The sequence below is a fragment of the Aquarana catesbeiana genome, linkage group LG05 (genome assembly GCF_042186555.1).
Source record: "Aquarana catesbeiana isolate 2022-GZ linkage group LG05, ASM4218655v1, whole genome shotgun sequence".
In the NCBI taxonomy this organism is placed as follows: Eukaryota; Metazoa; Chordata; class Amphibia; order Anura; family Ranidae; genus Aquarana; species Aquarana catesbeiana.
Genome location: NC_133328.1, coordinates 8986893 through 9002815, shown reverse-complemented (window position 1 = coordinate 9002815; position 15923 = coordinate 8986893). Strand labels below are relative to the sequence as shown.

At 46.5% G+C, this 15923-nt stretch overlaps 1 protein-coding gene across 1 annotated transcript in view; it reads right to left on the bottom strand.

Annotated features, from left to right (window-relative positions):
- LOC141145751 (uncharacterized) overlaps positions 1–15923 on the bottom strand; it is a 52318-nt gene that overhangs the window by 21375 nt on the left and 15020 nt on the right. The window contains exons 2-4 of the mRNA XM_073632633.1: positions 9537–9593; positions 6386–6486; positions 1921–2014 (exon numbers count right to left, since the gene is read on the bottom strand). Coding sequence (XP_073488734.1) covers positions 1921–2014; positions 6386–6486; positions 9537–9590 — 249 coding nt within the window. The 5' untranslated portion in view covers positions 9591–9593. The remainder of the gene's footprint in view (positions 1–1920; positions 2015–6385; positions 6487–9536; positions 9594–15923) is intronic.

Below are 15923 nucleotides of genomic sequence, written 5' to 3'. Positions count from 1 at the left end.
CACTTCCTCTCCTGGCGCCGCGTAGAAGTTCACCTCTCCGCAATCTTCTGGGACACATCACTGGTCCCAGAAGATTGCCCGGCCATTGACAACACGCAGTGCGCCTCCGGCTGTGAAGATACATCCGGGCGCCCACACTTGCAATGCCGGCGCTGCAGAGAGGAGGAGAGAGAAGAGAGGCTTCGGGGCGGCCACATCGCTGGACTCTGGGACAGGTGAGTGTCTGTTTATTAAAAGTCAGCAGCTACACTTTGTACCTGCTGACTTTTAAATGGGTGGGACTCCGCTTTAAGAAAAAAAAAAAAAAAAGGAGGGGGAAAAAAAAAAAAATGCACTGGACTGCATCAAAAACGCATTCAGAAAAGCAACTGGAACGCATCCAGACGGCATTTCTATGGTGTGGACTGGCCCTAAACGTGTGCAAATGACCAGGACGCCCACTGTTCTAACCCGGAGACACAGATCTCTGTCGTCTAAACACTCAGGAGACAGTAGACCTGGAGAGCATGCCACAACGAGGAAGGGAGGAACCAAATCCTGAACGGTGTATGCCAAAACAATGTCTACCGAATCCAAAAGGGATATAGTAGCAGAGGAGGCCGCTAGTCCTTTCTTGAGGTCATTCATGAACCCAAAGAGAGAATCCAACCTCTAAAAGGAGGCCGTAGTAGACCGGCACCCAAGAAAACCCGGGGACCACTTCCGAGGAATTCAGCACAACCACACCAAGGTGTGACAACTTGAGACACAAGAAAGGGAGGACAATGTCCACAGTCAACTAAAAATCCAACAACACCTTCGAAGGAAAGGGAGGTCAAGGATGGCGAACCACCTTAACCTTGTGCAAGACCAGAAAAGGAGACCCCCCCCCCCATAATAAGGCCCCCAGACCCAAAACCATCCGTGCAGAAAGGATTGCGACCACGGAGGCAATCTCTAAGAAATAGTAAGCAGAAAAGGGAAAAAAAGGCTATGGAAATACGTCCCAGGGAGCTGGTTCCTTACTTCTGAAAAACTAGGCAGAATTTACTGGTTTGCCTATAGCAGAGCCCTATGGTCAAGAATCAGAAGAGCTGTGTCCATCAATGAATGTAAGAGAAACAAAAAGGCTAAATAAGATTCAGTTCCTTGGATTATTAATCCTGCACAAAATAATTTGACAATTTCAACTAAACAGTAGGAAACAAGCTCAAGTGGTAGGAAGTAACTACTTTATTGGACTGTATGGTGGCCACGGGACTCACTGTGGCAGCCGATGGTCTAACCTGCTTTAGATGTGGTTGCTAAGGGTCTCACTGTTATCTAGTCCAAGGTCTTACCAACTCAGAGGTAGGAGAGGATTGTTTTACATAAAAGCAGAGCTGTTGTAACAGCTGGATCTACAAAATAGGTTGAGTGTTCCCGTTTGAAGCTGTTGTGGCCCTGTACTCATGTTGACTCCATTGTGGCCAAAGCCTTGCCAAGCCGGGTTATGTGGTTGGTCCCGCTGCTTCTAGCTGTGGAGCCACTTGGTCTATCTGCAGTTGCCTTATACCCTGGTATTGCTTCTTCTGGGTATTGCATCCTTCGTTCATTGGGATTTCACTGATGAGGTAACGTCATTGTATGTATACTGGAGTTACATGATCCTGGCATCAGACCCATAGGGACTACTGGAGGCAGCCATAAGTACAATTCACCCATAGGAATAAATGGGGCCACAGTATACATGAGCAAAATACGGCTGGGACGTTGTCAAAGGAGAGACTGCTGGATCAGGCAGGGAGGTATTATCTCAGGTGGACTGCATTGAAGGGTGGTGGGACTTAAAGGGCAACTTTTAGAGGAGGAAGAGGAAGAGGAGGAAGAGGAGGAAGAGGAGGAAGAGGAGGAAGAGGAGGAAGAGGAGGAAGAGAATGGGATTTTCTTCAATGGTCTTACCTTGATACCATTGTGGGCTCTGTGATGAGAATTTCCATTACCGGCCCCATCTTTTCTGTGACGTTCCTTTTCTTCTCCATTATATTGTCCCTTCCTAAACATACAATGACATCGATCACTTGATCTGCATCCAGACACCAATAAGACACACTGAGCAGACGCTGGACTGATCTCAGGGGAACAGCAGTGACCCGGCCATTAAACTTTGACCCAGCTGATTAATTGTGCTGCTAATTTGATCCCCGTTATGACAGTTACTGAAATAATTATCCGTTTCAATAAATCCTAATTTTCCTGCATGCTGCAAGTTGAAAAGAAATGCTACAACCCATTGAAGTTTGTTTCAGTTTCTCCAGGCGCATCTTTTTTTATTATCTGTTAACAAAACAGATCATGAGAAAAAAAAAATTACCACAAGCAGTTTGATTTTTGCATATACAATCAGAATATCTAAATCAGAGGTCTCCAAACTTTTCATTACGAGGCCCACACTAAAAAAGGAAAAAATAAAATAAAATAAAAATCAGCTTAATTATGCAAGTCCCGGTTACATCCAGAAGTGTTTATTAGAGCCCCACCCCCCGTGCCATTTAAAGCCTCCCCTTCCAAACCAGGAGGGCCCATCAGAGTCATCTCTTAGAAACCAGGAGGGTTCATCAGAGTCATCCCTTAGAAACCAGGAGGGCTCATCAGAGTCATCCCTATGAACCAGGAGGGTCCATCAGAGTCATCCCTATGAACCAGGAGGGCCCATCAGAGTCATCTCTTAGAAACCAGGAGGGCTCATCAGAGTCATCCCTTAGAAACCAGGAGGGCTCATCAGAGTCATCCCTATGAACCAGGAGGGTCCATCAGAGTCATCCCTATGAACCAGGAGGGTCCATCAGAGTCATCCCTATGAACCAGGAGGGCCCATCAGAGTCATCCCTATGAACCAGGAGGGTCCATCAGAGTCATCCCTATGAACCAGGAGGGTCCATCAGAGTCATCCCTATGAACCAGGAGGGCCCATCAGAGTCATCCCTTAGAAACCAGGAGGGCCCATCAGAGTCATCCCTTAGAAACCAGGAGGGCCCATCAGAGTCATCCCTTCAAAAACAGGAAGGCCCATCAGAGCCATCCCTTAGAAACCAGGAGTGCCCATCAGAGTCATCCCTATGAACCAGGAGGGCCCATCAGGGGGACGGTCATGGCTGGCTGGCTGTGGATGTGTCAGGTTTTATTTTACGAAAAACAGACCACTGCCAGCCAGGGCATATTCACAACCAGCTGCTGGGGGCCGGATAAAATCTTGTAGCAGATCAGATGTGGCCCAAGGGCCATAGCTGAAGACCCCTGAACTAGATATCAAATTAGTAAACAACTAGACAATGTGTGCGTCTACCTCCATTTATCAGTCAGCTGGTGATGAGAGGGAAGGCTGCTTATACCTGAACATACCCACAGATACTGCAACCATTGCCACAATGGGCTAATGGTCATCTATGGGCACCGTAAATTACACTTGTCACAAACCCGAGTAATCCCAGCAGAATATGATGGGACATAATGTACATAAACAAACCTTCAGTTAAAAACTGATGTGAAAACAACAGATCCCAAAAGACAATAAGGCATGAAGACGTGCAAATGTGGACACCAGATCACTGAGAATGGAGAAAAGAAAAGTCTAAATATTTTTTGGGTGATCAGAGGTCCAGCAGGTCTATTAAACCTCTCATCTGTTGGTGGGTTCATTTCAGAGACAATGAATATCAAACATCCTTTTTGTAATCTTTAAAACAGGAATTATTTTCCCAGCATTTTCAACTTTTCATCCTCTGACAATCTCGATCAATCCTACTTTTTTAACCACTTAAGGACCGCCTGCCACAGGCGGCTCTATTGTGCGAAATGTCGTTTTGTGTAACAGATACTGTGGGCGGGCACGTGACTGCGGCACGGAGCGGGAGCCGATGCGTGGGTCTGGTGGCCGCGATGTCTGACAGGCCACCCGCGATCGCTCCACAGAGAGGCTATGTAAACAAGGCAGATTCCCGTACTGATAGGGAAGTACAGAGAGATCGTCTGTTCCTAGTAATCGGGAACAGTGATCTCTGTGTACTCCCGGTCAGTCTATCCCCCACACAGGTTAGAAAGCCCCACCCTAGGACACATTTTTTTTTTTTTTTTTAATTCTTTATTTAAAGATGTGACACAGATACAAACAAATAAGACAACTTTGCATTGCATATAGACTGTGACGCCTGCATCTAGCACATCAACTATACAACGCAAATGCATGTGGGTGAAGGGAGCCACTCAGTCTGGCCCACTCCACTAGTTGAAGTCTAATACAGGGTAAATATAAGCTTCTGTGCCCATCACTTTTTGTTTTTTAATTGAAAAGGAGAGATGGAAACGAGAGAGAAAGAGAAAAAAAAGAGGAGATGAGAGAGAGGGGGGGGGAAACCCTAGGGAGCCATGATCAATAGCACTGAACAGGCGGTGGGGACCCTAGACGGTTGATCCTAACGTGTATTGGTGGAACTCGTCAGAGAAGCGAAAGAGATCCCAGTAGAACCATCTGGACTTATGTTCCTCTGACTTATCTCGCAAGGCAGAGGTCAGATCTTCCATTTGCTCAATGTCCTTCCCTCGCGAACCTAGGACACACCTAACCCTTTGATTGCCCCCTGGTGTTAATCCCTTGCCTGCCAGTGTCATTTATATAGTGACAGTGCATTTTTTTTTTTTTTAGCAACGATCACTGCATTGGTGTCACTGGTCCCCAAAAAGTGTCACTTAGGGTCAGATTTGTCCGTTGCAATATCACAGTCCCGCTAAAAATTGCTGATCGCCGCCATTACCAGTAAAAACTATTTAAAAAAAATTAAAATCTATCCCCTTTTTTGTAGACGCTATAACTTTTGCGCAAACCAATCAATATACGCTTACTGGGATTTTTTTTTTTTACCATAAAATATGTAGCAGAATACATATTGGCCTAAACTGATGAAGAAATTCGATTTTTTACATTTTTTTTTATTAGATATGTATTAAAGTAAAAACTAAAAAATACAGTTTTTTTTTCACAATTGTCGTTTTTTTTTGTTTATAGCGCAAAAAATAAAAACCGCAGAGGTGATCAAATACCACTAAAAGAAAGCTCTATTTGTGGGGAAAAAAAATGACATTTTGTTTGGGTACAACGTCGCACGACTGCGTAATTGTCAGTTAAAGTAACGCAGTGCTGAATCGCAAAAAATGGCCTGGTCATGAAGGAGGGGTAAAACCTTCTGGTCCTCAAGTGATTAAACCAATCAGTCGCCAGCAAGAACCTATTTATTTCAATGTCCTAGTATGCTTTTATAGTACAGAGTGGTCTGGCCTTATTGGAATTCAGTTATATTTGAAGATCTTCCAGTATTAAAACATCCATAAAACTTGCTAAAGCCCAGGTAAGCTTTCTGATCCAACACCTCCAAGGATGTACAACATCAAGGCTCATGCCCCCCCCCCCCCCTCAACCATTTGTATTTTATATACCCGTCTTCTACAGTGGTCTTCTGGTCGATGAGATAGACCAAAAAGCTCCCACACCAGCTACCAGCATAGAATGATTGGATAACCTGTGTTATCATTCTATATATTGGGGTCGATTTACTAAATGTAAATAGACTGTGCACTCTACAAGAGCAGTTGCTCCAGAGCTTAGGACAGGGATCCTCAAACTACGGCCCTCCAGCTGTTGCAGAACTACACCTCCCATGAGGCATTGTAAAGCTCTGACATTCACAGACATGGCTAGGCATGATGGGAATTGTAGTTCCTGAACACCTGGAGGGCCGTAGTTTGAAGATCCCTGGCTTAGGAAATGAGAAGCTAGCTCTGTCAACTTCCATCATCCAATCATGTGCAAGCAAAAAATGTGGGTTTTGTATTTTTTCCTTGCACATGATTGGGTAATCTTTTGCAAAGTGAAGGTTTTCTTCATTTTCTAAGCTCAGGAGCAGCTGCACTTTGCAAAGTGTACAGTCTATTTACCTTTGTGTGTGTTTTTGCTGAAGCTCTAACTGAAGTAGCACAAAACTTTCTACTGAATCTGTGTCTATGGACGCCGAGTGCTGGACTCGGGAGCGCGCCCGCAAGGTAACCCCCCCCCTCCACCCTCCTGGGAGAGCGCTTCTCCTAGGGGGGGTTATACTATGCGGGGGAGGAGCTACTAGAGCCGCCGGGGGACCCCAGAATTTGAGGATCGGGGGCCACTCTGTGCAAAACGAACTGCACAGTGGAGGGAAGTATGACATGTTTGTTATATGAAAAAAATAAAAAACAAAGCCTTACAAATCACTTTAACAAATTACATTTTTTTTTTTTTAAAACTCAAAAAAGGTTCAGCTTGTCATGTTTCTCCAAAGAAGAAATCGGTCACACATATCCATACACACCAAGACAGGCGTGGTGCCCGAGACGAGCAGATTACCTCTGAGCATCCGGTCCTCCAGGTAAGGTGGACGACACTTTGTTATCCGACACACAGACTGTACTAGTTATCTTCACAGAAGACGATCGCATCGTGTGATCCTACAACACAGGAGAGGAAAAACAGAATATTACATAGAGAATCATATAATGAGGCTGAACACAATCTCATTGGATAATTCTCCTAAACGACATCCTGCTGTTTATATACCTTTTTACTGTAGGACCATTTTTTTTTTTTTTAATTGTTCACATACATGTATAATGCACAAATTGTAAAGGCAATTTAACCACTTGCAGGCCAACCAACTGCAACGTACAGCAGACGGGCGGCCCGCACAGGCAAAGCGACGTCATCACCCGTTTCCAGTTTTAGGGTGCGCACCCCCCCCCGAGGGAGAGCGTCAGCAGGTCCTAGCCAAGGCTTCATGGCCAGGACCTGCTGATCGGCTGTGTCCAATTACAGCGCAGAGCTCTGTGTAGACAAAACACAGAGCTCTGTACAGAGGGAGCAATCTCTGTTTCTCTGTGCAAAGCATCAGTTAGTAAAACAGCACAAATTACACATTGTGAGGCACACATTGTACCCAATTGGTTATCTGTAGATGTTATGACACTGGCTGGGAAGGGCTTTAGTATGGTGACCGTGTGTATTATTAGCACTGAACAGCGGGCCGCCCTTCACCACCACGGCCAACGGCGGGCCGCCCTTCACCACCACGGCCAACGGCGGGCCGCCCTTCACCACCACGGCCAACGGCGGGCCGCCCTTCACCACCACGGCCAACGGCGGGCCGCCCTTCACCACCACGGCCAACGGCGGGCCGCCCTTCACCACCACGGCCAACGGCGGGCCGCCCTTCACCACCACGGCCAACGGCGGGCCGCCCTTCACCACCACGGCCAACGGCGGGCCGCCCTTCACCACCACGGCCAACGGCGGCCCGCCCTTCAACACCACGGCCAACGGCGGCCCGCCCTTCAACACCACGGCCAACGGCGGCCCGCCCTTCAACACCACGGCCAACGGCGGCCCGCCCTTCACCACCACCGCCGACACCAATGTAAAGGGGAAGTTTTTACAACGACCAGCACAAATTTTACCATCTGTGTTTCGTTTTCCGGCCATTATTGTCCTTCAATTTCCTTATAATTAGTGAAAAAATTTACAGGACAGCAATTTTTCTGCACTAAATACATTTTTCTCGTTTGTTGTATTTTTTTTTTATTATAAATTAGGGGTGGGGGAAAAAAAAAATCGATTTAAATCTTGAATCGAGTTGAGAGGTCAAATCGATTCAAAATTTAAGCAAATCTATTTTTTTAGATTTTTTTTTTCACTGCGCCGGTCCTGAGGAGCTGCGGGCAGGAGTTTTTAGGCGAGACCGTGGCGTGGGCCTAGTCCGCGGCGTCCGGCGCCGCGGCCTCGCCTAAAAACTCCTGCCCGCAGCTCCTCAGGACCAGCGCGGTGTCCAAAAAAAAAAAAAAAAAAACTCAATTCGAATCGTGAATTACGTTTTTTTTAAGAAAATCGCAGATTTTTAAAAATTTTTTTTTAGAAAATCACCCAGCCCTATTATAAAATAGGGATGCACGATACATTTTTTTTTTTTTTTTTTTATACAATGAATACAAGTAACAAAACTTTTTTTTTTTTTTTTTTTTTAAGTACTCGCCGATACCAATTACCGATACCGACCGCAACTGTTTTGTTTTAACTTCAGCTGTCAGCAATGATACAAAGCATTGAAAAGTTATTTACAAATTAAATCGTTTTTTTTTTTTAATTTAGCGCTTTTTCAATGTGAAATGTGTAAATATATGTTAATATATATGTGTAAAAATATTCACTAACAAAGCAAAAAAAAAAAAAGGTTTTAATTGTTTATCGTTTAAAAAAACAGACGTGAACAAAAGAAAAAAAAAGCAGGTAAATAATTAAATGGAGGAGAATAGGGAGTTTAATTAAGGCTGATTAGAGTAAATGAAGGGTTATTAAGGGGTTTACAGAGGAACATTTGTTCATCCCTTTGATCTATAGATGAAGAAACAGAAAGATACAAAAAGCATTGCTGGCTACTTTGTTTTTTTTTTGACAGCTCCAATTACCGGACTTCTTTAAAGGGGTTGTAAAGGTAAAAATTTTTTCACCTTAATGCATTCTATGCATTAAGGTGAAAAAACTTCTGACAGAACCGCCGCCCCCAGGCCCCCCGTTTTACTTACCTGACGCCTCGAAAGTCAGCTTCGCGTTCCCGACATCTGTTCCTCCGCTCACCCTGGCCGCTGATTGGCTGCAGTGGATGGATTGAAAGCAGCGCAGCCATTGGCTCGCGCTGCTGTCAATCACATCCGATGACGCGGCGCGCCGGGGGGCGGGGCCGAGTGATACAGCGAGCGGCTATAGCCGCCGGCTGTATCACGGGAGCGCGCCCGCAAGCACTCACCACCGTGCGAGGGAGCTCGCATGAAGGTGGTGAATGCTTGCGGGGAGGAGCTGAAACAGCCGCCGAGGGACCCCAGAAGACCAGGTTCGGGGCCACTCTGTGCAGAACGAGCTGCACAGTGAAGGTAAGTATGATATGTTTGTTATTTTAAAAAAAAAAAAAAAACACCTTTACAAACGCTTTAAGCCCCGGGTCACACAGGGGCGACTTGTCAGGCAACTTACCCGCCTGACAAGTCGCTTCCCGTTCTGTACTACGGAACCGTTCAAATAGGAGCGATGCAAGTCGCTCCGACTTACAAAAAGGTTCCTGTACTTTTTTTGGGGCGACTTGCATTAACTTCTATACAGAAGTCATTTTGCAAGTCGCCGCTCCTGTCGTGTCCGGGTCGCCTGAAGCAGTCTCGCTGCAAGTCGTGCTGCCTCAGTGTGAACCGACACTAACACAGGGGAGACCCGCTGACAGCTCAAAGAACCGAGCCTGAAAGTATCAGTTTCAGGTATCGGTGCATTTGCATGAGTACCGATACTTGTGCAAATACTCGGTATCGATACCCATACTAGTATATCGGTGCAACCCTAATTATAAAGCACAAAGAGAAAGGTGAAAACAAAGCAGATACACAAGAGCAGATCACCTTCCCAGAGACAAAAAAAAAGGGAAAAAGAAAAACGTGATTAAGGGAAATTCACCAAATCTACTCACCAGCTTTGGGTCTTCCAGTGTGTGATGCAGGCGCTCCCCTTTGTCCGCCACCATTTCCTGTTCACAAAACAAGAAACCGACCACTTATAATCAGGTGAACAGAGAGGTCCGCTGGTGGCCACTGCAGCCGTTCAATGTGTGCAAATAGTTTAAAGTGAGGAAATCTCGACACTCCAGCTGTGGTGAAAACTACGACCCCCGGGAGTCCGGCCTGTAGCTGACAACGTACCATGTGACCTGTACTCCCAATACAGCTGGAATGCCAAGCTTGGTATTCTATGTGCCCTGTCCATACCATACATGTGCGGAGCTTTTCAGAAAAGCGTAGCTCAATGGATATGGTGTGAGGAAGTCCTAAATGTCCACCTTTCTTTTACTCAAATGATCCACAAGAGCAAAAAAGGAATACTCTGTATTGCAAGGTATGGAGAAAACATACACTTTATTACCAAAAGTATTGGGACGCCTGCCTTTACACACACATGAACTTTAATGGCATCCCAGTCTTAGTCCGTAGGGTTCAATATTGAGTTGGCTCCGCCCTTTGCAGCTATAACAGCTTCAACTCTTCTGGGAAGGCTGTCCACAAGGTTTAGGAGGGTGTCTATGGGAATGTTTGACCATTCTTCCAGAAGAGCATTTGTGAGGTCAGGCACTGATGTTGGATGAGAAGGCCTGGCTTGCTGTCTGCACTCTAATTCAGCCCTCAAATTTTCCACTCGCATTTCCCTGGCTGGCGAGGAGCGGGGGGGGGGGCGGTTGTTTGGAGCACCGCCAAAGGGCAGGGTTGATCGGGATTTGTTCGCATGGAGGAAGAGGAGAGCCGTGGGATCACAGAGCGCAGATAGAGCCCGCTCTAACAGATTACATTACAATTGCCTTTGCTCTGCTCGCCGCCACACACAGCCCCTCCTCCTCCTGACCCCACGTCTGTGATAGACAGGACACCGGTCCAACGCTGGGATGCGTTCTGTCTATCACAGACGCGGGTTCAGGAGGAGCTGTGTGTGTGACTGCGAGCAGAACGGAGGCAATTGTAATGTAAGCTGTTCCGGCGTGCTATCCCGCGGCTCTCCTCATCCTCCAGTCATGATCTGGTGCAATGGTGGGCACTGACGAGGCTGCATTGGTGGGCATTGATGAGGCTGCATTGATAGGCACAGAAAAAGTTGTTAATATTTTATTTTTGTAACTTAATTCAGCATAACACATTTAAGTGTCATTTTATGAGATAATTTATCAGGGCGTGTTTAGGGGCGGGCAGGGTAGGGTGGGGCTGGTGACTGGTGGCGAGTAACCCTTGAGGCCTTCCTAGTAGCTCAGGACTTGAAATTTTGAGCCCTGCTCCAATTCATCCCAAAGGTGTTCTATCGGGTTGAGGTCAGGACTCTGTGGAGGCCAATCAAGTCCTTCCACGCAAACTCGCTCATCCGTGCCGTCGTCTCCCCTCCCTCTGTTGTTTCTACAGGCTTAACCGTGCGATCGCCGAGCCGGGAAATGAATTGGACGGCAGCGGCTGTCTACCATAGAGCTGACCGAGGACTAAATGGTCCCCGATCATCTCTATGACCTTCAGAGGCCGGGGGCGACGTCATGACCTCGGCAGATGTATACACTGCCTAGCCTAGAGGTGAGATCTGGGGACTTATAGACCCCACATCTCACTGTAAAGAGGACTTGTCATGCCCTATTCGTATTACAAGGGGGAAAAAAAAAAAAATAAAAAAAAGGGAAATTGTAAAAATAAAAAAATTTAAACAAAAAAAAAAAAAACAATAAAATTAAAACATCCTTGCATGCTCACACACAGAAGCGAGCGCATATGTAGGTCTCATGCGAATATGTAAATACTTCAAGCCACACGTGAGGTTTTCCTGCGAACGTTAGCGTGAGAGCTATGCTAGAAAATTACTTAAAACCCCCAAACCTTATATATTTTTTTTAGCAGACACCCTAGGGAATAAACTGGCGACCATTGCAATTTTTTATGTCACATAATATTTGCGCAGCGGTTTTTCAAATGCAATTTTTAGCGGGGGTCGGCAACCCGTCGATCGTGGGCTGCCTGTTGATTGCCGGTAGGTGACAGGTAGACCGTGTCCCTGCCTTGCCAATCCCCAGTCTGCACTGCTTCTCCGCCTCCTGTGAAATTCTTCACCCTCTGCGCATGCGCACGACCTCTTCTCTGTCTTCTTTGGAGCCGGCGCATGCCCAGAAGGTGAAGAATTTCACAGGAGGGAGTAGAAAGTAACTATGCCGGGGAAAAATCAGAGGCACGGGGATACACAATGTCATGGGCGGGATTGAGAACCGCGTCCAGTGTAACAGCCGAGCAAAGACACAGACATGTCAATACTTATACCAGAGGCAATCTCCCCGTCCACTGCCCTACTGACACCGCCCTACTGACACTGCCCTACTGACACCGTCCACTGCCCCACTGACACCGCCCACTGCCCCACTGACACCGCCCACTGCCCCACTGACACCGCCCACTGCCCCACTGACACCGCCCACTGCCCCACTGACACCGCCCACTGCCCCACTGACACCGCCCACTGCCCCACTGACACCGCCCACTGCCCCACTGACACCGCCCACTGCCCCACTGACACCGCCCACTGCCCCACTGACACCGCCCACTGCCCCACTGACACCGCCCACTGCCCCACTGACACCGCCCACTGCCCCACTGACACCGTCCACTGCTCCACTGACACCGTCCACTGCTCCACTGACACCATCCACTGCTCCACTGACACCGTCCACTGCTCCACTGACACCGTCCACTGCTCCACTGACACCGTCCACTGCCCTACTGACACCGTCCACTGCTCCACTGACACCGTCCACTGCTCCACTGACACCGTCCACTGCCCCACTGACACCGTCCACTGCCCCACTGACACCGTCCACTGCTCCACTGACACCGTCCACTGCTCCACTGACACCGTCCACTGCTCCACTGACACCGTCCACTGCCCTACTGACACCGTCCACTGCTCCACTGACACCGTCCACTGCTCCACTGACACCGTCCACTGCCCTACTGACACCGTCCACTGCCCTACTGACACCATCCACTGCTCTACTGACACCATCCACTGCTCTACTGACACCATCCACTCCTCTACTGACACCGTCCTCTGCTCTACTGACACCGTCCACTGCCCTACTGACACCATCCACTGCTCTACTGACACCATCCACTGCTCTACACCGTCCACTGCCCTAGTGTCACCAACTAGATAGTTGAGGGTTTTTTCCACACTGATGGTTAAATATACTATGGTAAGGGCTGGTACCATAGAAGGTTCTAGTGGGTGAGGCGCTGCTCTGTTATAATTGTGTGCTTATTTGAGTGTTGTTGCTTATGTTCACATGGTGTGCAATTGAAAAACTTCTGTGACCTCTCTATGGATGTGTGTGAAATGATTCCATCCAAATAAAGTGACAGGTGCAAATGTTACTCAACAATCCTTAAAATATAGAAGTCATATATCAAACACAAAAATAATAATAAATGTATATATAAAACAGTCCTTTCAATAAAGTGGCAGGTGTGATAATTAATCAGCGATCTTCAGATAAAATACAAATTATGAACCAAATGTCATACATAAGTTAAAGCAGAGTTCTGGCCGAAATAAGACTTTTAAGATAAAAATACCCCTAGAATGCTCATGCTTTTTGCAATGTAACAAAGCTGTAAACTATGCCCAGTTTTCTATTTGTGCAGCATCGTTTTCTTACTTTGTGAAGTTCCGGCACAGCGCGGCCATCTTCAGTGTGGGCATCTGAAGCCACAGTGTCGTCCTTCCTGGATTCCGTGCATGCTGGTTACCCAGCATGCACCTGCCGATCTCGCACATGTGCAGTGCGGTACAATCTTGATCAGCTTGCCATGCAAAGCTGACCAAGACTTTCAATGGACGTCAATGTTAAATGTTACGGGAGCCATGCCATGCCAAGCTGACCAAGATCTCCAAGGAGCCAATGCAAAACCGGAAATGACGTCCGGCGGTCGCAGCAGCTAAAGGAGTAAGTGATTTTAGATACAGGCTTAAAACCAGGTAAGTGAACAGAAAAAAAATAAATAAATTGCCAATTTTAAGGGTGCACATTAGTGGTGAGGAGTAAAAAATGTGGGTGGAACTCTGAAGCACTCGCACCTTAACCACTTTAAGACCAGCCTCGTTTTGGATTTTAGGTGCTCACATGTTTAAAACAGGTTTTTCTGCTAGAAAATCACTTGGAACCCCCAAACATTATATATGGGTTTTCTTCTAACACCCTAGAGAATACAATGGCGGTCATTGCAATACTTTTTTTTGCACCGTATTTGCGCAGCGGTCTTATAAGCGCACTTTTTTTGGAAAAAATTCACTTTTTTGAATAAAAAAATAAAACAACAGTAAAGTTATCCCAATTTTTTTTATATTGTGAAATATAATGTTACGCCAAGTAAATTGATACCCAACATGTCATGCTTGAAAATTGTGCCCGCTCGTGGAATGGCGTCAAACTTTTACCCTCAAAAATCTCCATAGGCGACGTTTAAAAAATTCTACAGGTTGCATATTTTGCGCTACAGAGGAGGTCTAGGGCTAGAATTATTGCTCTCGCTCTACCGATCGCGGCGATACCTCACATGTGTGGTTTAACCACCGTTTTCATATGCGGGCGCTACTCGCGTATGCGTTCGCTTCTGCGCGCGAGCTCGTCGGGACAGGGGGGTTTTAAAAATTATTTTTTTTATTTTTATTATTTATTTTACAATATTTTATTTATTTTTACACTGTTTAAAAAAAAAAAAAAATTGTGTCACTTTTATTTCTATTACAAGGAATGTAAACATCCCTTGTAATAGAAAAAAGCATGACAGGACCTCTTAAATATGAGATCTGGGGTCAAAAAGACCTCAGATCTCATATTTACACTAAAATGCAATAAAAAAAAAAAAAAGTCATTTAGAAAAATGACATTTGAAAAAATATGCCTTTAAGAGGCGTGGACGGAAGTGACGTTTTGACGTCATTTCCGCCCAGCAGTGTCATGGAGACGAGTGAGTGCCATCTTGGCCTCACTCGTCTCCAGACACACCACGGCACAGGACGCGATCGCCTCCGCCGCTACCGACGGCTCCGGTAAGCGGCGGAGGGCACCGGATCGCGGCGGGAGGGGGGGGGCCCCCTCTCCCGCCACCGATAAAAGTGATCTTGCGGCGAATCCGCCGCAGGGACCACTTTTATCTGAAAGCCGGCCGCCGCACGAAAACGGGGATACCGGGGTTATGGCAGCTAGCTGCTGCCATAACAACGATATACCCCTTCAAACTTAGGACATACATCGTCGTGCGGCGGTCGGGAAGTGGTTAAATATATATCTTCTAGAAATCACATTGAAAATAAGACACAGATCAGTTTGCTTTTGAAGGATGGTCTTTATTTGCAGACGGACTATTTATCAACCTTAGGACTTGAATACAAAAGGAGGATTTTTTTTTACAAGTTGTCACTTTATTGCACTTCGGATTTAACTTTTATGTATGACATTTGGTTCATATTTTTTATTTTATTTGAAGATTGACGATTAATTATAGGGCACCTGCCACTTTACTGAAAAGGACTGTTTATATATAGATATTTTTTATGTTTGATATAGGACTTGTATATTTTAACTACTTGCCGACCAGCCGCCTTCGTTATACAGCGGCAGGTTGGCCCCCCCTGCGCAAATCGCCGTAGCTGTACGGCGGCCGCTTTAAGGGAGCGCGTGCGTGACCCTGGAGTCGCTTCTCACAGAGGCAGAACGGGGATCTGTCAATGTAAACAAACAGATCACCGTTCTGACAGGGGAGTAGAGACAGATCTGCTGTTCCCAGTAATCAGGAACAGCGATCTCTCGTTACTCCCAGTCAGTCCCCCCCCCCCCAGTTAGAAACACCTCCCTAGGGAACACTTAACCCCTTGACGGCCCCCCTAGTGTTAACCCCTTCCCTGCCAGTGACATTTATACAGTAATCAGTGGCTATTTTTACCTCTGATCGCTGTATAAATGTCAGTGGTCCCAAAAAAAGTGTCCAATCTGTCTGCCGCAATGTCGCAGCCCTGCTAAAAATTGCTGATCACCACCATTCCTAGTAAAAAATAAATAAAAATGCCATAAAGCCATCCCCTATTTTGTAGATGCTATAACTTTTGCACAAACCAATCAATATATGCATACCATGCTTGACTGTAGACAAGACACACTTGTCTTTGTCCTCCTCACCTGGTTGCCCCCACACACGCTTGTCACCATCTGAACCAAATAAGTTTATCTTGGTCTCATCAGACCACAGGACATGGTTCCAGTAATCCATGTCCTTAGTCTGCTTGTCTTCAG